This window comes from Cherax quadricarinatus, chromosome 10, assembly GCF_038502225.1.
Source record: "Cherax quadricarinatus isolate ZL_2023a chromosome 10, ASM3850222v1, whole genome shotgun sequence".
Taxonomy (NCBI): domain Eukaryota; kingdom Metazoa; phylum Arthropoda; class Malacostraca; order Decapoda; family Parastacidae; genus Cherax; species Cherax quadricarinatus.
This window is the reverse complement of record NC_091301.1, coordinates 31,970,919-31,996,768: the sequence shown is the minus strand read 5'-3', so window position 1 is coordinate 31,996,768 and position 25,850 is coordinate 31,970,919. Positions and strand designations below refer to the sequence as shown.

Here is a 25,850-nt window from a genome sequence, read left to right as displayed (position 1 = left end):
CACCCTCACTCAGACTTGAAAAGAATAGATTCATTGATGTGTAGGTGTGCCACCAATGTACAGGGCATCATATAATTTGGAATGCTATTCACTCCACTTATTTGTTTATAATTTCCTAAAACATTTATACATTACTGTAATACACTAATATTTTTTAAAGCTATTTGAACACTGACAAAGGATTCAAAAATACAATAATAAGCTCTTTTTCTTGATTTTATTTTCAAAATTCAAATAAGACACCATGATTATTTTCATTGCTTTCATCTCACTTTCTTCAACTTGCTAAAGTTAATTCTTTTGTAATATTTCATTCTTGTTTTTACTGCATCCCTCAAATAGGTACACTGATCATGTATAAATTTGTTTTGTCAACAGGCACTCTTGTCATTGTTAACAATGAACAGTAGCTACAGGTTGGCCATCATTAATCCGGCATCATTGGGATCTGTAGTGTGCCGGATTACAGATGGTTAGGTTAGAATACACTTAATGAACCTATCAGTAGACTTTCTGCTACATCTTCCTCATTTTCATCGCTACTTTCTCCTCCACTGGCTTGCTGCTGTGGATTTACAACCATCTGCACAATTTCTGAGTCAGTATAATGATTACATTTGAACGTATGCTAGCTGAAATTAGTGCCGGATTATTGATGGCCGACCTGTACATGCATATACACTATTTATGTACATTAGTTATTATTCAATAATTTTTCTCTCTGTTTTTCTGTTAGAGATTGACATTCAGGCCTGGATTTGTTGGTGGCCCTTACAGGTATAGTGCTTTCCATGAATACTGCCGAGGCATAGAATTTTTTCATTTTTCTGCATGCACTTGTAAATTTCTGTGCATCTAAAATAGATTATTTTATTAGGATAATATTGAATGTTGGTCCTTGTCAGAACTTGGGCATTATCTTGTTTTTTAAAATACAGTAGGGTTCCACTTTATGGCATTCTGCTAATACAAACATTTCAAATTATGACCAAAACCTACTATGTGGCTCCCTCACCTGACTTTCTAATACAGTCACCCCGCCCTACCTGGTTTGTTTACATTCTCCGTGAGAACTGTGTGTCTCCATTATGTCTGGAAACTTTCAAGTTTTAAAGTTATTTCATGTTTTATATATAAAGTCCCTCCTCACTTAATTACGGAGTTCCATTCCTAAGAACATGTTGGTAAATGAAATTGTTGCAAAGCAAGGAGTATACTATAGTGGTAGTGGGTTTGTGTCAGCAATCTTTGATATTGTTTTAACGTCACATTTTTAACACTTCATAAAATTAGTTTAACACGGTTGCAGCAGGAAAAAATTTTGAGCTCGCGGTCGCCCGCCAGGCTGGATGGTCTGTGGGTTACATCATTGAGTCAATGAGATGCTCATAAGCTCAGTGTGTTTATTTACATATTTTATTTTCATTGCCATTTGTTAAATATGCCAAGCAATCATGGCACCCAGTAAACATACAAGTGTTCCCACAAGTGACAAGAAAAGGTTTGAGCGTTCAAGTCTAGGAATTATGAAGAAAATTGAGATACGTATTAGATAAGCTTAAGAGTGGCTCACTTGTGGTGGATATAGTGAGGGGCCTATAGCCTTAATGAACAGTCAGTTTGTACAATTAAAAAGAATAAGGTGAATAAACCATACCACAGGCGGGGATAGAACATGCGATCAGAGAGTGTCGAACTCCAGACCATCGCATTAGCCTCTGGACCAGCTAGCCACAATAAGATTCATCCAACTACATATATTTCTACACCATAGGAAGGTTAGCATAGGCACCACTGTGATCACAAATGCACAGTGGTGCTTATGCTAACCTTCCTATGGTGTAGAAATATACCTAGTTGGATGAATCTTATTGTGGCTAGCTGGTCCAGTGGCTAACGTGACGGTCTGGAGTTTTGAGACACTCTGATTGCGGGTTCTATCCCCGCCTGTGGTATGGTTTGTTTGCAATCGTGTCGTTACAATTTCGTGAGCCAAAGTGAATAACACACTGACTTGACCGAATAACTTATTAAAAAGGAGTGTATGTTTAGGACAGTGCGTAATGTTTTCTGTAATGGTCATGGTCACTTTTTTTTTTTTGTATCACTCCCCACCCATGTCAGATTTTTATTAATTTAGGAGTCTATCATGCTTCTACGTTATTTATGTTATACCTAATATTATTCTGGAATAAATGTGATAGGTAGGTAACTTATTGATAGTATTATTATACAATATTTTATAGTGCCACGAGCTCACCTCCACACGCCATGGTGGTCCACGAGTTACTGAGAGACTGCTCACGCCTTCTCCCTCTCCCTCTCATTGCCCCACCTACCCTTCAATACTTCTCTATATGTCAGTTTTCATTAATTTGTGCATCTTTATCATGCTTCTACATTATTTATGTTATACCTAATATTATTCTGGAATAAATATGATGGGTAGATATTTATTAGTAGTAACAGTATAATTACACAATAACAAATTTAGAAGGAGTGCTTTGAAATGGGGTCTAGACCAACTGATGCTGCTTTACTGTCAACTGTATAATGTACGGCAGGGTGAAAAGAGCCCAGAGATCCATTACAGAATTTATGCACACTAATACAACCATCGACTTCAGTACCAATTATTATTATAATCAAAAAGAAGCACTAAGCCACAAGGGCTATACAGCACGGAGTCTTCAGTACCAGAACCTCTACCATTCACTTCTGCTGACAACCATCCACCTCAGCCCAGTAGGGCCACACCATCCATATCCACTCTCTTCACAATCATCCACACACACCATTACCCACAATTTAAAATAAGAAATACTATTATTTCTACTGCATTTGTAGTCTTAAGCAGTAATATATGACAATGCACTACAATTACATATTCACTTTTATTTTGTAAGATCTGGAGGTCTACAAAAAAAAGTTGTTTGGCTTTTTGGGGGCTCCCAGGAACGTAACCCTATTTTTTGCAATAATTTCTTCAGTTTGTCTAACACAGTTTTGTCTAACATGGCATTTTCAGGAACGTGACTACCATGTTAAACAACGGTCTACTGTATATGTTAATGTAATTGGCTGTGGCAGTTTCAAGTGTTTAGTTCATGGCATGGGTTTAGTGCTTAGTTATGATAATAATAATAATTAGTTCACAACTATCTAAGTTTTATCAGAGTCGAGGGAAAGCTCTAAACCCATCCATAAGGGTTATACAGAGCTAGGGAATTGGAAGATAATCAGATCTGATCCAAGGAAGGAGGGGGGGGGGTAGACTTTATAAGGTAATTATATCTGGGTGCCTGGACTTCAAGAAACCCACAGGGTTAACATTTTTTGTTAAACACAATCTTCAGCAACAGACTAGGACTTCAGTACAAAGCAGAAATAATAGATTATTACATTTATGGGAAGCACTAACCTCACAGGAGTCAGATAGTGCCTGCAGGAGTGAGAAGCATTTTGGTTTGGTCCAAGGAACTTCCATCAAGGGGAATAAATAATAATGTAACCAAGAAATAAAGCTAAAGGGGTCAACAGAGCTGTACAAAACAGATTTATTAAGTATTGTTTTGCTTTTATCTCTGTCCCCTCCCATGTTGACTATGACAGTGCATTATAATCTTGATAAAAGGGCTGAACCTCTAGAGAGAATTACACCACTTGAGAAATGGGAGGCAATAAAGTTTCAAGGAACAGTCCTGCAAGGGAGGTTCCTTAACACCAGTGAGGAGCTCTTGATCCAAGGAATTGACCCTGGTCTTTCCTTGGATTAAACCCAATTATCTTCCATTTCCCCAGGTGCTATATGCCTCCTATATTCTTATATTACTAATATTAACCCTTTCACTGTCAAGACCCCTGCTCACAAACTTGCTCTGTCAGAATTATATGAAAAAAAAAAAAATCTTTTTCCGATGGTAATGACACCAAAAGTACGAAATTGGATGGAAAACTTATGGAATTAAGTTCTCATGAAGTTAGCGGTGTTGGCAATATATATGCATTGACGATTTCGCCCACTTTGAGCCCTATTTTCGGTCAATTCCATTGTTTTCCATTGTTCCAGTCAACCAAACTCATAGCTATTTCACTAGAACTCCATCTGTTCTATCGATTGTGTAGAAGAAATCACCCATTTACTGATTTCAACTACCCAATAAAGTGGTCAGAAATTAGCAATATGGCCAATTTCACACAAATTTCAAAAGATGCCAGTTTCAAAATAGGGTCCAGAATAAACAATGCAGACATTCCTGGCACTAAAATAACATTTTCTCTGTTCATTAGCCATATCTCCAGGCCACTCTTATATTACTCTTTCTTTCTATTTTTGAAATTTTATTCATACAAAAAATAGAAGATTTACTGTTATGCAGACTACTGCATTATTGTAATAATTGTATAAATAATGTCAACCCATTCATGACTGCATATTCGACTGGTCAGTTGGACACACATTTAATGGTGACGTCATCTGTTTACTCTTGAACATCGGCAAAAATCGAACATTTCTGCTACTTTGAGCTAAATTTCAAGGTACTTTTCATTGTGAAACCAATCAAAATCATCTCTATTTCTGTAATGTATCTTCCATTCTATCAAACAAGATCAAGAAAACCACCATAAATACCATATGAAAATACTCCTCAAATTTGGCATTTTAAACCAAAAACAGTCATTGTTTTTCTCATTATGTGTGCTGCAGGATTTTTTTTTTTTTTTTATTTATACTGCGCACACTGACCATGCAGACCCATTCTCTCGCATGTAGGTCTACCAGCTTTCTCATGGTAGATTTGAAGCCGCTAGAATTTTGGTGTATTAATACGTCACCGACACTGGCTTGTAAGCCGTACCTATACATCACCGGCAGTGAAAGGGTTTAAAAACTGGGAGAGTAAATCTAATTCCTTGGATGACGAGTCCTTCAGTATTAAAATACCTTCCCTTGAAGGGGCTTCCACTTAATTACAATAAACTGTGAATATAAAAAATATATATATGGGTGGGTTTGAGCTACCATCATACTCCTGGGGAAACAACACTGTAAAGTGTCATACACTATCTGTGCTAACAATACGTTGCTTAACTGGTAATAAAAAATGTGCCATTTTCCTGCATATTGATGACTACATGGTAAGTAGCTAAGAATTGTTAGTGTATTATATTCATGGAGAAGCACTAAACCAGTAGGGGTTTATAACATACCTGGATTAGGAGAGAGTGGCTCCAATTTCTTGGATCAAGAGCCCTACACTGACAAGAAATATTTGTTTCAAATATTTTTTATTAGCAAGATAAACTGAATGCATGGTTGTGCTTAATGTAGGCCTTTTGCTAAGCAGCAATCTATCTTATTAAACATGTATAAAGTACAGTAGTACAGCAAAATAGCAATTTTCATAAAGTAAGGCTTGGGAATGACTAGAGGGGCAAATGGAAGGTATTCAGGTTGTCCCTAGGTGCTATACAACCCCTAGTGTTCAATGCTTCCAACTGATTAAAATAAAAATAAACCAGATCCATCCACCAGCCTTCTTCAGGGTTGTTACCCAACCATAATTTATTTATCAAATATATTACTTTGTATGTACAGGAGGGCCCTGCTTTACAGCATTTTGCCTTATGGCATTCCACTAATACGGCGATTTCAAATTATGACCAAAACTTGCTATACGGCTTCCGGTCTTTCTAATATGGCGCGCTCTACCTGGTTTGTTTACATTCTCCGTAAGCACATCTCTATTATGTCTAAAAACTTTCCAAAATTTCTAGTATTTTAAAGTTATTGCATATTTTATATGTTCTCTGATAATTATACTTATGTGTACCTTTACCTAGATATACTTACATACTGTGCTGGCATGCAGGTACATATTAATATCACTAAGTCTCTCTCTACTCTTGATGCCACATTAATAATAATACAAACTCTTGGATGCATTAAATTTTGTACATTATGTTAATATAGACATTTCCGTTAATCCATCTATGATATTTTTTTCAAAATTATGTAATAAACACACTTCATAACATATAAACATGATAAATACACCCCACACTAGAATAAATTAACAAATATGAGATGTGGTAGCCAGGCGACTTGTAGTCCAACATTAGAGAAAATGTGTACACTATAATATTACTGGGGGTAACTAGAAAATTATTCCTTTTGTATGTAAGTTTATTCAAGTATACACAAATACAGTTATAGATTATCATACATAGCAGCATATGTGTAGAGAACCTAAGATAACCTAAAGAAGTCAGACAAAGTGACATTTCCATATGCCTTCACTCAGAGCGTCACTTCTTCTAAAAATGGTGTTACATGAAAATAGGAGTGTTTCTGTTAATTCTACTGTATCAACGTGGAGACAACTTGTACACAATGTAAAGTGTTTGTATTATGGTATAATACAAAAAGTGTGTGAATGAAAACCAGATGCATTTGTCTGGTTTGTTTACATTACGTGTCAAGGGCTGCCCTGGCTGGCTACCATACTTCACAGACCTGCCTTCCTACAAATAACACACCTCTCACCCTACATTAAGGCTACAAATATTTTAAGGTAATTAATGAATATACTGTACTGTATATGTATTTTATCACTCTGGGGCACTTTAATTAAATGTCGTAGTATATTATGTGTGCGTGGGGTGGGCTGACCTGGCTGGCTACCATACCCCCCAAACCTGGCTTTCTACACACAAAACTCATCTTGCCCTACATTGAAGACTACAGGTTAGGTTAGGTAAGGTTCGTCAGGAAACGGGACAAATGTTTCCTGACGCGGGTCTTAGTCAGATGATTACCCGCCTTTGGAGCTTTTGGTCATCTGACCGAGGCCTTCCGCTGGCTTACCGGTCCACCCCTTTAAAAATTATGGTCATTTATAACCATTGTTATATATATTGAAGACTACAAATATTTTAAGGTAAATAATGGGTGTACTGTGTGTGTATTTTACTTTTTATTGTTTTTAATGCCTAGTTCTATTGCTAACTTAGTATATGTTAGTGTAAACTTGTTATCTGGCATTTATAAGTGGAAAAAATGGCATTCTGCTTTCCGGCAGTAGCCTGGAACGTAACCTGCTGTATAAGTGAGGCCCTACTGTATTAATGTAGGTTGTACATGTGTGGTTAATGAAAATTTATTATCTGGCAATTAAGACTAATTTGTAAACAGCTTCTAGTGCAATATAAGGGTATACATTACTTATCACTGCTCCAATAAATGTTGCCTCATATCTGACTATAATTTAGCATTTGTTTTTAGATCCCTGTGAAAACAGTCCACTTGCCTCCACTCAGGCCAGGCTTAGTGTAAGTGGAGGGGAGGTCTTCTGTTATCTTGTAAGCCTATTACATTCGTGGGAGTGTTAAATTTTTAGGGATCATAATATAATGCCATGGGGAATGGGAGGCAATCAGTTTCGATGCAAGGGAAAAGCAAGTCCAATGCCTTGGATCAGGAGACCCCTCACAGCATCAAGGAGCCTTTCTTAAAAGGAATGGGGTTTAAACAATTTAAGCACAGCACTATGCTTGCTTACACTTATGAAGAGGTATGATAAAGCTCATGGGGCAGGGAGAGAATGGACCTAGAAGCAAGCAGTGAAGAGGTGGGGCAAGGAGCTATAACTCGACCCCTGCAACCACAATTTGGTGAGCACTTAAAATGATTGACCAGGTTGTGAGTGCTGATGAAACAGATGCGGCTAAGTTTAAGACTATCTGGTTGGCTGTTTTCCTCAATGACCCTGCATTGCTGTATGACCTTTACGAGTTTAGCACTTGGTTATGATTAAAATAATTTTCCCTCAAGGGTTCTTGATACAGGTATGGGGCTCATGATTCTCCCTTCGATCAAACCAGTCTGCCTTCTTTGTGTGCCATATGACCCCTATGGGTTTAGCACTTCTTGATTGTAATCTGGTTGGCTTTGCAGTGCATTAACTGAAGACAGGGTATGCAACTCATCAGATATTTAATGCTGATGAACTCTGTATGATTCCCTGTGGGTTCAACATTTCCCCATGACTGTAATAACAATGCTGAGGAAACTGGATTAGTATTGGAAGAGAATACCAGAAAGAACATTTTTAAGATCACCACACTTCAAGGAAGGGTTGATGCTGGTGAGGGGAGGGGAGGGTCCTTGATCTAAGACATTGAATCCGACTTCTAATTGGGCTCAAACATAAATGCTTCCCATTTTCTCCTGGCACTGACCCATATAGGTCCAACCAATTTAATATGAGAACACTAGAGAAAATTCTCCCTGTATAGTAACATGGCACTGAAAAAAAAAAAAGCTTGTGACTTAGCTGTTTAATTACAAGTTTGCAAAAATTTTTTGTCTATTTTTTTTAAAAATAAGAGAGAAAGTAATACCACAAAAGAACTGCTGCATTGCATGACCCATCTGAGTTTAGCAAACATTTTTTAAAACAGGAAAAAAAAAATGCTGTACTGCTCACAAGGCATTGCTTTAGTTGAACAGTGTCTAATTATCTTGGTAGATTTTTTTTTTTTTTTTTTTGACTATTAGTATTATGGCCTTTAAGAACTTAATTTCAAATGAATGGAATGTATTATTACATGGGCAGAATAGGCAGAGATGATTCATACATCCCAATACTGACCATAAAACAAAGGCTCAAAATGCAGCTGCAAGTCTGAAGACAGGTGATGCTGGAAATTGAGCAATAGGAGTATATATTAACCCTTTTAGGGTTCAGAACCCTGATCTGAAACTTGTCCACAGGGTCCAAGAATTTTCAAATATTTTTATTTTTACTTATAAAATGGTAGAGAATCTTTTTCTGAAAGTAAGAAAACAAAGTACAAATTTTGATGGCAAATTAATGAAATTACACTTATCAAAAATTTTATTGTCAGTGATATTTATGCATCAACGATGCATAAATTATGTTGTTCCAGTCAACTAAATTCATAGCTATTTCACTAGTATGCCTTCCATTTTATCGACTGAGCACAAGAAATTGCCAAACCAACTATTTCAACTATCCAATAAAGTGATCAGAAATTGGTAATATGACCAATTTTGCACAATTTCAAAATAGGGCCCAGAATAAACAAGGCAGGCATTCCTGGTACCAAAATAACATTTCCTCTGTTCATTGGTTACGTTCCCAGGCTTTACCCATGAGTTCCATTTTGAATTTTTATTCACACACACACAAAAAAAAAAAAGATTTACTGTTATACATCAATGTAATAATTATACAAATAATATCAGTGGATTTGTGAATGCATATTAGATTGACTAGTGGACACATATTGGACAAGTTACATGATTTGTTTACTCTGGAATATCAACAAAAATCAAATATTTCTGCTACTCTGAGCTCAATTTCTAGCTATTTTCAGTCCTCAAACTAATTAAAATCATCTCTATTTCTGTAACATATCTTAAATTCTGTCAAATGAGACCAAGAAACCGTGAATAGAACCATAAAAATCAAACAAAAATACACTGTAAAGTTACTGCTTTAAACTAACAAGTCGTATTTTTTTTTTTTTTTTTACTATGCACTGCGTGGAGCAGGGTTTATTTTTATATGGTGCACACTTACCAAATAGACCCATTCTCTCGTATCTAGGCCCAAATTTACCACTCACAGCTTATGTGAATGAGCTGAGCTCATGGCGTAATTCTATGGCATTGACCAAGAGTTCAAAACCATAGAACTACGGCAATAGGTAACTCTCAAGGGGTTAAATCTTTGTTGCTGATTTTTTTTTTCCTAAATTATACTGCAGCTTGTTTGTGCATTTTTTTTTATGTAAATGAGGACTGCTAGTATATAGAGATATATGTCTTGGTGTATACACAGTACAGTACTGAAAAGTAAAAGTTGAACTTGAATTCCCATTTTAGGAATTATATTATTCATCCTACGTAGTAACTATGCCAAGTGTGGACATGACCCTAATGAAGTTGAAGGGCTTTCAACTACCAACTAATTACTGCATACACAGGCTTTCCGCAGCATGTAAAATGCTGTATGCCAAAGACTGATGCCATCGAGCTTTGACCACAGGGTAATGCACCATGCCAGTATTCAGTGTACAGTGCATGCAAAAAATAATCCAGACCTGCCTTCATTACAAAGAGTATAAAGTGGTTGGGATTCATACTGTATATCTGATACTACATATCTGAATGTTTTCTAGAGGGATGTCGACTGAATTAATAGAGACTGCAGTATATATCACCTCTGTGTGCCTGCATATGGCAGCAAGATAGTGTTCTGTTGCATTGCTCTATCCTCAAGTGCCCAGGATTTGGAGCTGTATTTAGTGCTGTGTAATTCTGTGCCAAGTGGATAAGATAAATATGGAACATTCAAAGACAAAAACGTAAAAAAACCATGTGTTGGCTTGTCATCATACTGGACGAACAAAGTCCAGTGTAATGGCATTACTTGCTGCCACCCATGGCCTCCCACCAGACATCATTTCCACTACCAAATCTCATATTGGACAGCCAAGGAAACTGTCTAAACATATAGATAACATTCTATGCAGAGAACTATATATTATTATAATTATAATAACAACTAAGTACTAAACTCATACCAGAGAACTACACAGAATTCCATGACTTCATCACAGCTCAGAAATGCATCTTGAACTCCTTGGTGACTTCTTGATTTAGTGCTTACACCAACACCTGCAAAAGGACTTCTGTCTGCCCAATCATCATGTTGCAAGGAAAACCCACACTCACACCCCATATGAAGAAAAAGGTATGCCTGAACTTTGCCAGGAAATATGAACATAGTGATGAGATGCATCCACATTTCAGTACATTCAAGGTTGTCAAAGTAGGGAGAGGTGCCCCTCCTCCATTAGCAGGTCTGACCCATGTATATACAGTGAGCACTATAGAGTACCCATAATTCATCATAATTTTGGGTGGCTTTATTGGTTTACTTGGTCATGGGGATTTGTATTTCCCTCTCCAAAATGTTACAATGAATGCCAACCACTACATCACCATTCTTGAGGACCACCTGCTGAATATTCTTTAAATTCACAGCTGCACCAACTTTATGCATTATAGCAACCCCAATCACCTGGCAGCACAAGGCCAAAAAAGCAGCTAAGGGGCTTGCTGAGAAAAATATTGAGGCTTTACAGTGGCCAGACCTCAATCCTATCGAGAATGCCTAGAACATGAGGAACAAGATGGAATCCTGCCACATTTTATCCAAGTCATACCTGCAGTATGAGATCAGGGACATTCAGGTCAACCAGTTATCAACTGATTATTTTAAGAATCTGAGCAAGAGCATGTCCAAACAGCTTCAAATAGTCAAGGGGAAGATGACAAAATATAAATTTAAGAACCAAGTACTAATACTTGGTACCTAAATTTATATTTTGTTCTATAATGTTTATACTGTTACTTATTGATGATTTTTGTAATAAAGGGAAAGTCTGGATTATTTTTGTGAGCAGTGTGCATTGGTTATCAGAGCCAAAGGATTTGAAGAAAAGTTCTCTATGCAGCTCCAATGAGTCCAATTAGTGGGTCAGCTTACAACTGGAACCTGTCTTTTACCTTTTTTCTGGCAAATGAAGACAAATGCTTAGTTCTTTATTCATTTTCTAAAATACTTTTTTTTATCGATAAGTTAAGGGCTTATTTTGAAGCAAATTCTATAGACTGGGGGTTGGAAGGAGAAGAAAAAACTAATACCTAATTAACAGTTGCAGTCTAAAGAAAGCATTAACCTTTTCACTGTCAACAGCTCCGATTCTGAAAAAAAAAAAAATTGCGATCAATACTTGCCAAGATATAGAGGCATGAAGTTGACAGAAAGTGAACCGCTTACGGCAACATCCAAGACTGCTGCTCACTCGCTAATATTATATTTACTACTTTTATCCTTCCTTCTCTTCTCTTCTTCCTTCCTTTCTTTCTTTCCTCTCCTTTCCTTCCTTTCTTCCTTCTGGTATCCTGGGCATTGCTGTTGGTCACAAATTCAAAACCACAAAATTCATCTTCACTGACAGTTCCATCTGTGTTAGAACTATCACTTGGGAACAGAAAGAGTCCCAATTCACTGGGGAGTGAGATATTTCTTACTGCGAGGCATGTTAAACAAGGACTACTGAAATAGCATTCCCACAATGCAATGCGGGTGCCCCGACTTTTTTCATACTGCGTACATTGACGATGCAGACCCATTCTCTCACATGTAGGCCTACGAACTTTCTCCCGCTAGATTTGAAGCCTCTAGAATTTTGGCATATGAATAATTCACCAACACTGGCTCATAAGACGTATCTATATGGCACCAACGATGAAAGGGTTAAACTGCATAACTGAATTGAATGTAAAATTACCACATTGAGGTATAGAGCTTGCTCCTGGTAACAATTTTTACTATTATAAAAAGAAATATTCTGTCTATACTCAAAAATGCAACCATGAAAAAACTCATCATTATTACAAATTTCAACCTGTATTTTCTTAAAAAAATTTATTTGTATAAAAGTCTACACATGAAAAATTCTGTAATTGTTTTACTCTACCTAAAACCTAATATTCGAAGGTGATAGTCTTAGTTTTAAGGTATTCATGGAGTGCTTCTTCTCCAAGGTCTTTTCCAAAGCCACTTTGCTTGAATCCACCAAATGGTGCAGCAACGTCAGTTTTGTTGTAGGTGTTGACAAAGCATGTACCAGCATCTAACTTCTCAGACACAAGTAAAGCTTTACCAATGTCTTTTGTCATAACTCCAGAGGCCAGACCAAATTCTGTGTTGTTAGCTCGTGCTACCACTTCTTCAACTTGTCTGTCAGGAAGAAAGGAAAATTAAATGTAGATTCTTTTTTTTTTTTTTAACAAGTCGGCCGTCTCCCACCAAGGCAGGGTGACCCAAAAAGAAAATACTTTCATCATCATTCAACACTTTCACCTCACTCACACATAATCACTGTTTTTGCAGAGGTGCTCAGAATCCAACAGTTCAGAAGTATATACATATAAAGATACACAACATATCCCTCCAAACTGCCAATATCCCATACCCCTCCTTTAAAGTGCAGGCATTTTACTTCTTATTTCCAGGACTCAAGTTCGGCTATATAAAAATAACCAGTTTCCCTGAATCCCTTCACTAAATATTACCCTGCTCACACTCCAACAGCTCGTCAGGTCCCAAATACCATTTGTCTCCATTCACTCCTATCTAACACGCTCACGCATGCTTGCTGGAAGTCTAAGCCCCTTGCCCACAAAACCCTTTACCCCCTCCCTCCAACCTTTTCGAGGATGACCCCTACCCCGCCTTCCTTCCCCTACAGATTTATACGCTCTCCATGTCATTCTACTTTGATCCATTCTCTCTAAATGATCAAACCACCTCAACAACCCCTCTTCAGCCCTCTGACTAATACTTTTATTAACTCCACACCTTCTCCTAATTTCCACACTGAATTTTCTGCATAATATCGACTTGGATGACAGCCAATAAACTTACACTTAACACTGACAAAACCTATATATTATGCTTGGTAGCAGAGCAGGTGTTGCACAACTTAACATTAAGATTGACAACACTCTAATTGCCAGACATAATGAGGGCAAATTCCTAGGCCTATACCTCGGCAACAACCTGAATTTCAGCACCCATATCCAACACATAACAAAAAAAAAAGTATCCAAAACAGTTGGGATCCTCTCCAAGATACGATACTACGTGCCGTAAAATGCCCTTCTCACACTATACCATTCACTCATTTATCCATACCTCACCTATGCTATTTGTGCTTGGGGATCAACTGCAGCAACACACCTAAAGCCAATAATAACCCAACAAAAAGCCGCAGTAATCACTAAATCCCATCCCTGGCAACACCCCCCGCCACTCTTCATAGATCTAAACTTACTCCCTGTTCAGAACATCCACACTTACATCTACAGGACCTTAAATTCCAATATTAACCTTGACCTAAAATGCTTTCTTGATAGTTGTGACAGGACCCACAGGCATAACACCAGACACAAACATCTCTACGACATTCTCCATGTCTGACTAAACCTTTACAAAAATTCAAAGTATGTCAAAGGCCCTAAAATCTGGAACACCCTACCTGAAAACTCTAGAACTGCAGACATCTTATCTCCCTGATACGCCCCATCAACTAACTACATAAAAACCACCTGGTGGTTCACGCTTACACTCACTCACTCACCCATTTGACTATAAGCACAGAAATACGAATCTTAATCTTAAAATAACGATTCCTAACTAGTCATAAGTTTGCCTGTGATACTCAAATATAGAAACTATGTAGTGTGCCAAAACAAAAGCATTCACATTGCGAAACTCACAAACTAGTATTTAGTCACTTAGTATTTAGTCAACTTACTCCATAATTTGCAATAATTTAGGGTTAAGAATTAATCTAAGTTTGCCTGAAATGCCTAGCCATGCTAGGTGTTCTAGTGGCCCCCACTGTAATTAGTATTTTATTACATGTAAACCACACAATAACCAAAATCTGTAAACCCCGCATTGTAATTTTTATAGAGAATAAACTTGATTGATTGATTGAATATTTACACATTGCCCTTAGACAGGACATCTCCACTGCCTCCAACTGCCTCCTCACTGCAGCATTTACAACCCAAGCTTCACACCCATATAAGAGTGTTGGTACTACTATATTTTCATACATTACCTTCTTTGTCTCCATAGATAACATTTTTTGTCTCCACATATACCTCAACGCACCAATTGCCTTTTTTCCTTCATCAATTCTATGATTAACCTCATCCTTCATAAATCCATTCGCTGACACGTCAACTCCCAAATATCAGAAAACATTCACTTCTTCCATACTTCTCCTCCCCAATTTGATATCCAATTTTTCTTTACCTAAATCATTTGATACCCTCATCACCTTATTCTTTTCTATGTTCACTTTCAATTTTCTACCTTTACACACACTCCCAAACTCATCTGCTAACCTTTGCAATTTTTCTTTAGAATCTCCCATAAGCACAGTATCATCAGCAAAAAGTAACTGTGTCAATTCCCATTTTGTATTTAATTCCCCATAATTTAATCCCACCCCTCTCCCGAACACCCTAGCATTTACTTCTTTTACAACCCCCTCTATAAATATATTAAACAACTATGGTGACATTACACATCCCTGTCTAAGACCTACTTTTACCAGGAAGTAATCTCCCTCTCTTCTACACACCCAAACCTGAGCCTCACTATCCTCATAAAAATTCTTTACAGCATTTAGTAGCTTACCACCTATTCCATATACTTGCAACATCTGCCACATTGCTCCCCTATCCACTCTATCATATGCCTTTTCTAAATCCATAAATGCAATAAAAACTTCCCTACTTTTATCTAAATACTGTTCACATACATGCTTCAATGTAAACATTTGATCTACACATCCCCTTCCTCCTTGCTGATCTGCAATTCTACATTCTGTCTTGCCTCTAATTCTTTCAATACTGGTATACTCGGTAAACTTATTCCTCTATAATTTTTACAATCTCTCTTGTCCCCCTTCCCTTTATATAAAGAAATTATACATGCTCTCTGCCAATCCCTAGGTACTTTCCCCTCTTTCATCCATTTATTAAACAAAAATACCAAAAACAACAACACTAAATCCCGCCCCCCCTGCTTTTAACATTTCTGTCATGATCCCATCAGTTCCAGCTCCTTTACACCCTTTCATTCTATGTAATGCCTCACACAACTCCCCCACACTCACATCCTGCTCTTCTTCACTCCTAAAAGATGGTACACCTCCCTGGCCAGTGCATGAAATTGCCGCCTCCCTTTCTTCGTCGACATTTAAAAGTTCCTCAAAATATTCTCGCCATCTACGTTATATGCCAAGAAATGAGCAAAAAATAAGCATTAATACTGTATTCTAGTGCAAAAATATCTTCTTGATTACCTGTTAAATACATTCTTACAGTAATGTACAAATGCTAAACTCTTAAGGATCTTATAGCATCTGGGAAATGAGAGAGAAGTAGGTTTGATATGAGAAATAGGGTAGAAGTTCCATTCCTCATCATGAACCATTTACTGGTATAAAGAAGCCAGCAGCTAGAAACCCTAGCAAACCATGACCTCAAGTGCCAGAAGTCAAAGTATTGAAAGGATGAAAATGATAGACAAGTCCACAAGCCTTGCCAACATGGTAGTTGTTGGTGATATACACCATACATACCATATGATTAATTAACAATTATTTAGTTCCTAATGAATTTAAGTTAACTAATATTACTGTCACGAGGGACATGGTTATTAAACAGATAGACAAACTGAAGCAAAATAAGTCCCCGGGACCCGATGAGCTGTTTTCCAGGGTACTTAAGGAATGCAAGATGGAACTTAGCCATTAACGAATGTATTCAATGCGTCCATCCTTACCGGTGTTGTGCCAGAGTTGTGGAAGATGGCTAATGTGGTTCCTATATTCAAATCAGGGGATAAGTCCACTCCTTCAAATTACCGTCCAATAAGCCTGACATCTATAGTGGGCAAGTTATTAGAATCAATTATAGCTGACATTATCAGAAGTCACCTTGAAGAGCATAACTTGATAAATGAATCTCAGCATGGATTCACGAGAGGTTGTTCCTGCCTGACAAACTTACTGACGTTCTTCAATAGAACATTTGAGGCAGTTGACAGTGATAAGGAATATGATATTGTTTATTTGGATTTTAGTAAAGCCTTCGATAGAGTACCTCACAAGAGACTTAAGAAAAGTGGCAGCTCATGGTATAGGAGGTAAAGTTCTAGCATGGATTGAGGCATGGCTTACCAATAGAAAGCAGAGAGTTACCATTAATGGAGTGAAATCTGAATGGGGATTAGTCACTAGTGGCATTCCACAAGGATCAGTTTTAGGCCCTCTCTTGTTCATAATTTACATTAATGACCTTGATGAAGGGATTACTAGTGACATGAGTAAGTTTGCTGATGATACAGTGGACCCCCGCATAACGATTGCATCACATAGCGATTTTTCCGCATACCGCTTACTTTTATCGCAAAATTTTTGCCGCGCATACCGATTAAAAACCCGCTCACCGATTTTCGTCCGAGACGCGTCCAATGTGCCCTCAGCCAGCCTCACATGTGCCGCCCGTCCCATTGTTTACCAGCCAGCCTCCGCGGTAACATCCAAGCATACACTCGGAATATTTCGTATTATTACAGTGTTTTCGGTGCTGTTTCTGGAAAATAAGTGACCATGGGCCCCAAGAAAGCTTCTAGTGCCAACCCTGTGGTAAAAAGGGTGAGAATTAGTATGGAAATTAAGAAAGATTTTGAAGGGTTTGGGGCTAACCCTGAGAAGCCTATGCCAGTTGTGGAATCCATTGTGCCTACTTCAAAGATTAAGGAAATGTGTGCACAGTGGGTTGAACTGCAAACCTTTATGGATGAAAATCACCCTGACACAGCTGTTGCAAGCCGTGCTGGTGACTATTTCAATGACAATGTTGTGGCCCATTTTAGACAAATCGTAAAGGAACGGGAGGTACAGAGCTCTATGGACAGATTTGTTGTGCGACAGAGGTCCAGTGACTCTCAAGCTGGTCCTAGTGGCATTAAAAGAAGAAGGGAAGTAACCCCGGAAAAGGACTGGCTACCTCAAGTCGTAATGGAAGGGGATTCCCCTTCTAAACAGTAAGAAGATAATGCTCTCCCCTCCTCCCATCCCATCAATCATCACCAGATCTTCAATAAAAGTAAGTGTCATGTAAGTGTGCATGCCTTTTTCAGTTTGTGTGTATTAAAATTAATATTTCATGTGGTAAAAAAATTTTTTTTTCATACTTTTGGGTGTCTTGCACGGATTAATTTTATTTCCATTATTTCTTATGGGGAAAATTCATTCACATAACGATTATTTCGCATAACAATTACCCCTCTTGCACGGATTAAAATCGTTAACCGGGGGTCCACTGTACAAAGATAGGCCGTATAATTCACTCTGAGGAGGATATCAATGAATTCCAGGACGATTTGGACAAATTAATGTCTTGGTCTGAAAAATGGCAGATGAAGTTCAATGTGGATAAGTGTAAGGTACTTGCCCTTGGTAATGAAAATAACCCTCGAAGCTATAATCTAGGTGAAGTAGAGCTTGATCATACAGAATGTGAAAAAGACTTGGGAGTCATGGTAAGCAGAAATCTAAAGCCAAGACAGCAGTGCCTTAGTGTGCGCAACAAGGCCAACAGATTACTTGGATTTATCTCAAGAAGTATAAGTAACAGAAGTCCAAAAGTTATTTTACAGCTCTATACATCACTAGTGAGGCCTCATTTAGATTATGCTGCTCAGTTTTGGTCCCCTTACTACAGGATGGACATAGACTCATTAGAGAACATACAGAGAAGAATGACTAAAATGATTTACTGTGTAAGGAACCTCCCGTATGAAGATAGACTGAAAGCCTTAAATCTCCACTCTCTGGAGAGGCGTAGAATGAGGGGAGATATCATTGAAGTGTATAAGTGGATGACAGGCATAAACAAGGGAGATATTAATAAAGTACTGAGGGTGTCGAACCAGGTAAGAACCAGAAATAATGGATATAAGTTGGATAAATTTAGATTTAGAAAGGACATAGATAAGTACTGGTTTTCTAACAGTTGTAGATGCGTGGAACAGTCTTCCCAGTGGGGTGATAGAGGCTAGGACCTTGGGTAGCTTTAAGAAGAGACTGGACAAATATATGAGTGGGAGGGGCTGGGTTTGATTGGTGTCATGGGGTATGGGAGTTATTTCTTGGGTAGCTTTAGGTAGAGGTCGTTTTGATAAGGACCTGCCTCATATGGGCCAGTAGGCCTTCTGCAGTGTTCCTACATTCTTATGTTCTTATAAAAAATTCGAACCAAAACTTTCAAGAAAAAATCCAACATTCAATTATAATTCGTCTGACTAGATGTCCATTTTTCCTGACTAGGCACAAAACACTCACACTGATGCCAACTGTAGGATTTCAATCAAAATATGCTTATTGGATTTTCCATGCCTAGAACTCTCATTTTTTTTAGTAAAGTTTTCTCGTGAAAGTAAATATAAACCAGCTTAGAGCCATTTTTTTTTTTTTACCTCAGAGTTCTACCAAAGTAGGAAGACCCAAAAAAGAAATGCATTCATAGTCATACATTCAATTGCCGGTACCAGAAGGGTGCTGACATAATTCAGATGACCCTCTGAAATGCAACATCGCCCAACCCTCTTAGTGCTGGCACTGCCTAAAAGATATTCTTAGAAAAGTGAAACTGTGAATATCACCCTGGCATCTGGTTTTTGTATAACCAGGAGCTCTTACTAATTTAAGTGATGATGAAGGTGATCTGCCACCAAAATATTAGTCACTGTACCAGCAAGATACCATCACTAAGCAGGAAAACAGTCATAAGTTTTACTTTTGGTAGCTAATCAAAATTACATTAAGCAATCATTTGTTAAGTGAGGGTCTATTGTATATTCCTTTTAATAATCTTGCTCTCTAACATCCTAATTTTAAATTTTTTTGCTGTCTTTATGACTGGCAAATTTCATTAAATATGAAGGATTAAAATTTAGTGTATTTGTTACTTTTCTTCAAATAGTATTAAAAAGAAAGACATTGACAATGCTGTTCAAGTTCAACTTATTCTTTCTAAAATTAGTAACAATGATCAAGTTAATTTAAAATGCTCAAATTCAGAGGGTTAATCTTCTCATACAAACAGCACTTACCCATTTCCAAATTTAGAGATAATCATGATAGGACCAAAGCTCTCCTCCTTGGCAATGTACATATGATCTTCAACATTGGTGAACACAGTTGGGTGAAGAAAGTAGCCTGGTCGGTCTACCCTCTTGCCACCATACACCAGTGTAGCACTCTCCTTCACACCAATGTCAATATACTCCAGTAATTTATCCAAGTGAGCCTTGTGATTCTGTGGTCCATGGGCAGTGCCACGGTTCAATGGATCTCCAATTACCTGAAGATTTACATATAAATTCATAATTAAAATGCAACATAAAATATTTTCTGATACAAACAAGGTATATACTGACACATGTATAAGAGAGACATGCAAGGTGAGGTAACTATATTAATGAAATGTTTCACCCACCAGGGACTTTATCAATACAGAGACATGAAAAGCAGTGATATTTAGTAGCAAAAATCAGGTGTAGTGTATGTGGGGTCTGCAAAATCCTCAGTGATGTCATCAGATAGAACAACCAGGCTGTGAAGGATATATGGGCCAGAGGGACACCAGCAGCAACAGCCTAGTTGATCAGGTAAGCACCACACACACCTGGCCTATGGTTTGGCTACAAGATTAGGAAAACTCCTGAAACCTATTAAAGGTACACCTGACCTGGAGATATTAAAGCCTGTCATAGTGCACAAATATCTCCTTTAACTGTCCAAACAGTTCTACATTCTTACTGCTAGTGCTCCAAACAGATCAATATTTTATTTTTCCCTGCCTTCAAATTTGGCACAATATGCCTAGGCAGTACAGAAGTGTGTGCAGTATTAAGAAAAGCTGGGACCACTCAGTACCTTGTGCGAGCACCAGTTCAATTGAGCGCCAGCTAAAGCAAACAGTGTTGCAAACCCCAAGGATTCACTAATTATCTAGGATAACCCAAAAAGTCCAGACAAAGTTCTATACTGTGCTTATAGTTAATGGCATAAGCATGACTGTGGCAAGTAATATGCATTTCCACTTGTTCAGATGTGACTATTCTGCAACATATGTAATACCTGTTGGTTCATGAGTGGCTCTCTCTCAGAGAGACAGACAGACAGAGACAGAGATAAACATAGATAAACAGGCATGTTTATGTAACAGCGAGAACAAAAAAAAAAACATATGCCAAGGTTCACTGAGAGCAGTGCACTAGCAATATTATGTGACTGCACCATCAGCAGTGTAGTGACATTCTTGTCTGACACCGTGCTTCAAGGAACTTCATATACTCCAGCACCTCTAAAAACACTGCTGGAACCTATAAATAATTTTTTTTTTTTTAACAAGTCGGCCATCTCCCACCGAGGCAGGGTGACCCAAAAAGAAAGAAAATCCCCAAAAAGAAAATACTTTCATCATCATTCAACACTTTCACCTCACTCACACATCACTGTTTTAGCAGAGGTGCTCAGAACACAACAGTTTAGAAGCATATACATATAAAGATACACAACATATCCCTCCAAACTGCCAATATCCCGAACACCTCCTTTAGAGTGCAGGCATTGTACTTCCCATTTCCAGGACTCGAGTCCGGCTATATAAAAATATTTATTTATATTTATGTGGAGTAAAACAAGGGTTGGATGTGAAAAGTGGGTTTTAGTGTTTTTGCACCTGGAGAAGAGAGAAGTGTAGAGAAGAGAGAGAGATTCTGGGAAATGTTGAGCGAGTGTGTGAGGAGTTTTGAACAAAGTGAAGAGTACTTGTCATTGGGGACCTAAATGCTAAAGTGGGTAAAAATGTTGTGGAGGGAGTAGTAGGTAAATTTGGGGTGCCAGGGGTAAACGAAAATGGGGGGGCCTTTAACCCTTTCAGGGTCCAGAGGCCAAATTTCAATGGGTGCCCCAGTGTCCAAGAAATTTTAAAAAGTCAAACAATTATTTTTTCTTACAGAATTAAAGATAATTTTGTGAAGATAATGAAACAAAAAAATTCTGATTAGTACTTATCGAGATACAGAGGTGTGAAGTTGACCCAAAATGACTGAGTGGCGGCAACATCCGCAAAGTCGCATTTGTTCATTTTACGTTTTTCATACTTTTTTCTTTTCTTTTCTAATTTTTTTCTTTTTCTAGTAACATTTGTGGCCTGTGAGAACAATACTGTATATAATGTATATATATACACTCACTGTCTTGAACACAATAACTGCACTAATTATTATAATAATGTTTACCAGTATTGTTTACAACAATAAACATGCACAAATGTTGTATATTACTAATGTTCTATTTTTTTTTTCAACAAACTGGCTGTATCCCACCAAAGCAGGGTGGCCCAATTTTCTTTTTAAACTTAGAAATTTGTACAAGAGAAGGGGTTACTAGCCCCTTGCTCCCGGCATTTTAGTCGCCCCTTACAACATGCCTGGTTTACGGAGGAAGAATTCTGTTCCACTTCCCCATGGAGATAAGAGGAAATAAACAAGAACAAGAACTAGCAAGAAAATAGAAGAAAACCCAGAGGGGTGTGTGTATATAGGCTTGTACATGTGTGTGTAGTGTGACCTAAGTGTAAGAAGTAGTAGCAAGACATACCTGAAATCTTGCATGTTTATGAGACAGAAAAAAAGACACCAGCAATCCTACCATCATGTAAAACAAATACAGGCTTTTGTTTTACACTCGCTTGGCAGGATGGTAGTACCTCCCTGGGTGGTTGCTGTCTACCAACCTACTACATAGGATGTTCTATTATATATTTACATATGTACAGTCACTGGACACATTTCTAGAACTGCTGCAGTCTGTGGACGTCCTTGAAACAAGGTATCATGCACAGTGGTATCTTACATTCCTCGCACATAAACCCAGTGTCTTTGCAACTTTATTCCCATTGTTTTATTTGTGCACAGACTACACATCTCTTCTGAGCCCATTCCTTCTTAGTTGCATGAAGCTGTATTAGGAAATGATCACCTTCCCTCCTCAAATGCTTGGGTATTTCCTGAGGAGTTCGAGGACGGTTTTGTACAGCAGGTGTTGTTACCTGATACTTCATTATTAGTTGTCTGATGACAGAAAAACAAAATTCACCATACAGTGGTCTGTTGCCAGTCTTTATTTGGTACATATTATGTGCATTGAGCATTGAAATGTCCATGAGATGGAAGATAAGTTTCATGTACCACTTGTAACTAACGAACATGATCGACAAAGCTAATCTGCATGTCACATTTGTCAACCAAATACATGTTCTGTGTATAATCAATCACTGTTACTGGTTTTAAAATATGCTCATTAGTCACTATCAACTTTGCCACTGTCTTTCATTTCGTTAGGGTGAATGGTTGTCAACAATGTGACATCTCGTTTGTCATGCCACCATAATGCCATGATGTCATTGGCAGTAAACACCTGCACCTCACCACTTCAATTGCCTGCATTGAACCTGGGCATATGTTTACAATTAGATCCCACTGTGCCACACACATCTGTCATGTTTACGAGCAAGAAATCACTGAGTAAAGGGTTTGTGTACCAGTTATCAGAATATAATGTATGCCCCTTACCAAGATAAGGTGCCATCATGTTTCTCACTACGTCACCTGAGATACCCAATAACATTCTGGTATCTTTCAATGTTTTACTTCCAGTGTACATGTATACAATTATATCCAGTACCCGGCCACTGTCACAGAGTACAAACAGTTTTATACCAAAGTGTTTCCTCTTGCTCGGTATATACTGCTTGAATGACACTCTACCTTTAAACAAAATTAAAGACTTATCAATTACAAGATTCTTCAATGGATAAAAGTACATGTTGAATTTTTGTTTCAGATGCATAAAAACATTTCTAATCCTGTATAACCTGTTATTTCTGTCAGGCTTGGTTTTGTCAGAGAAGTGCAACATACGTAACAGTAAGATAAACCTGTTCACTGGGATGATTTCACTGATGGCTGGGGTACAAATTAGACGATCAGTGGACCAGTATGATTTTATATTATGCTTATAGACATGAGGCATAAGCATTATTGTTGCAAAAAGCAAATACATTTCATCCACAGTTGTCTCTTTCCACTGGTGTAGTCTTGACTGTGGTGATATGATCGTACAGTGGACCCTCAGGTAAAGGCTTCATCATTTAGCGCCAAAATTGGCTAATGGCTAGCTTTGGGGTAAAAATATTGGCTCGGCTAATGCCAAATAACTTGGCTAAGGGCTTTCATCCCGAACGTGTCTGCGCGGCCTGAGCGGGCCCAGACACTCCATGACTTTGTGTACAGCCAGTGTGCCATTGTTTACAAGCCAGGGAGGACGGTTCCATGCATATAAGCGATATATTTAGTATTATTCCATTGTTTTTAGTGCTTGTAACTGCTAAATAAGCCACCATAGGCCCAAAGAAAGCTTCTAGTGCCAGCCCTGTAATAAAGAAGGAAAGAAACAATAAAATTCAAGAAAACACTCATAGCAAAGTATCAAAATGGAGGAGGGAGAGAGAGGAGAAAATGTGCCTTCTGCAGTGATTCAGTGATTCTACGATATGCACAATACTAAAGCAGCAGGTATAGATAAAGGCTATAGTGCTAGCCAGCAACAAAGTGTAGAATTAACAGTGTAGCAAGTAAGTTAAGCGAGTAAGTGATAGAAAAATGACACGAAAATAACTCTCCAATGTTGTTGGATGTGTGTATATCCGCTGAACACACACTGCCCTGCTGTCTTCCACCACCCTAAACCTCTGCCAGCATCTCCTCCATCAAACTAACATCTCCTCCAAGTGTAAATATAAAAGTGTAAGTATAAAAGTAAATATAAGTGTATATATAAAAGGACCCCAATGGAAATACGCAAGTCACTCTGACTTTTTTGGGTTATCCTACGTACTTTACACATATGCTGCTATGTATGATAATCTATGTACACCTACCATCCGACTTATGACCTGCTCGACATACGTCCACTCGACTTACGACCATACATCTGGCAGCTGGGCTGGGCCGGCTGATACATACCACTGTACAATATTTGACGATACTCACAGCGGCAATGCGCCATGCAGGCAGCATCAGTTTGAGTTACCCTGCCCTATCAGCAGCATCATACATATTGTATTAACTGTACTAACTGGACAGTAAATTTCACCATGGTCCCTAAGAGGAAGTCTGAATTTTGCACAGCAGATTGTGGCAAGAAGGCAAGAAAGGCTCTTACTCTCAAACTCTATTTGTTTTCATTGTTGCACATAAATCTGTCTGCATCTGTCTGCCTGTATATCTGTGTCTGTATCTGTCTCTGTCTATATGTCTTTGTCTTCCTGTGTGTGTGTCTGTCTTTCTGTCTGCTTGTCTCTCTGTCTCAGAGCCGCTCATGAACCAACTGGTATTATACACGAAGCAGAGTTGTCACATCTTCAATATGATGCTAATATCGCTATACAGCTTATTTATTTATCACAATTCATCTAATATGACATAATAAACAATATAAATAACATAAAAACCTGATATACACTCTAGAATGAATAAAATATGAACTCAACTACTTTAGACTCCACATCTTGCACCTGTGCTGGTGTGCAGATACACATTAAAATCATTAAGAGTGTGTTATTGGTTTTGAAGATGCCATATTAAATGTGTATAAAACGTTAATATAGACATTTTGCTTAATCCATCTACGAATTTTTTTTAAAATTATATAATAAACACGCTATGTAACATATAAATTAACAAAAATTGAGATGTTTTTCTGGTCGGCTTGACAGAGTGAACAAAAACTATTTGTGTCCGGGCTGGTAACAACAACTAGTTTGTTTACAAAACTCGCAAACCTTCTACACTCTCATTCTCTCTCCCGTTTATTCATTTAATCTTGTTTACTCACCTCTCACTCTACATTAAGACTACAGATATTTTAAGGTACGTAATGAGTAAACACTATATTATATTATAGTTTAACAATAATAATAATAATAATATTAATATTAGTATATATGTATTATTGTGATAATAATATGTAATAATAATTATTAATATTATTAATTTAGGGTACTGGAGCACAGATTTACTGTATAG

At 37.8% G+C, this 25,850-nt stretch overlaps 1 protein-coding gene across 1 annotated transcript in view; it reads right to left on the bottom strand.

Moving 5' to 3' along the window:
- Window positions 1–202: 202 nt before the first annotated feature.
- The window catches only part of LOC128688028 (cytosolic 10-formyltetrahydrofolate dehydrogenase), a 45,833-nt gene continuing 20,185 nt past the window's right edge, over window positions 203–25,850 (bottom strand). The window contains exons 3-4 of the mRNA XM_053775699.2: window positions 19,806–20,056; window positions 203–12,842 (exon numbers count right to left, since the gene is read on the bottom strand). Of these exons, the coding sequence (XP_053631674.1) occupies window positions 12,587–12,842; window positions 19,806–20,056 (507 nt within the window). The 3' untranslated portion in view covers window positions 203–12,586. The remainder of the gene's footprint in view (window positions 12,843–19,805; window positions 20,057–25,850) is intronic.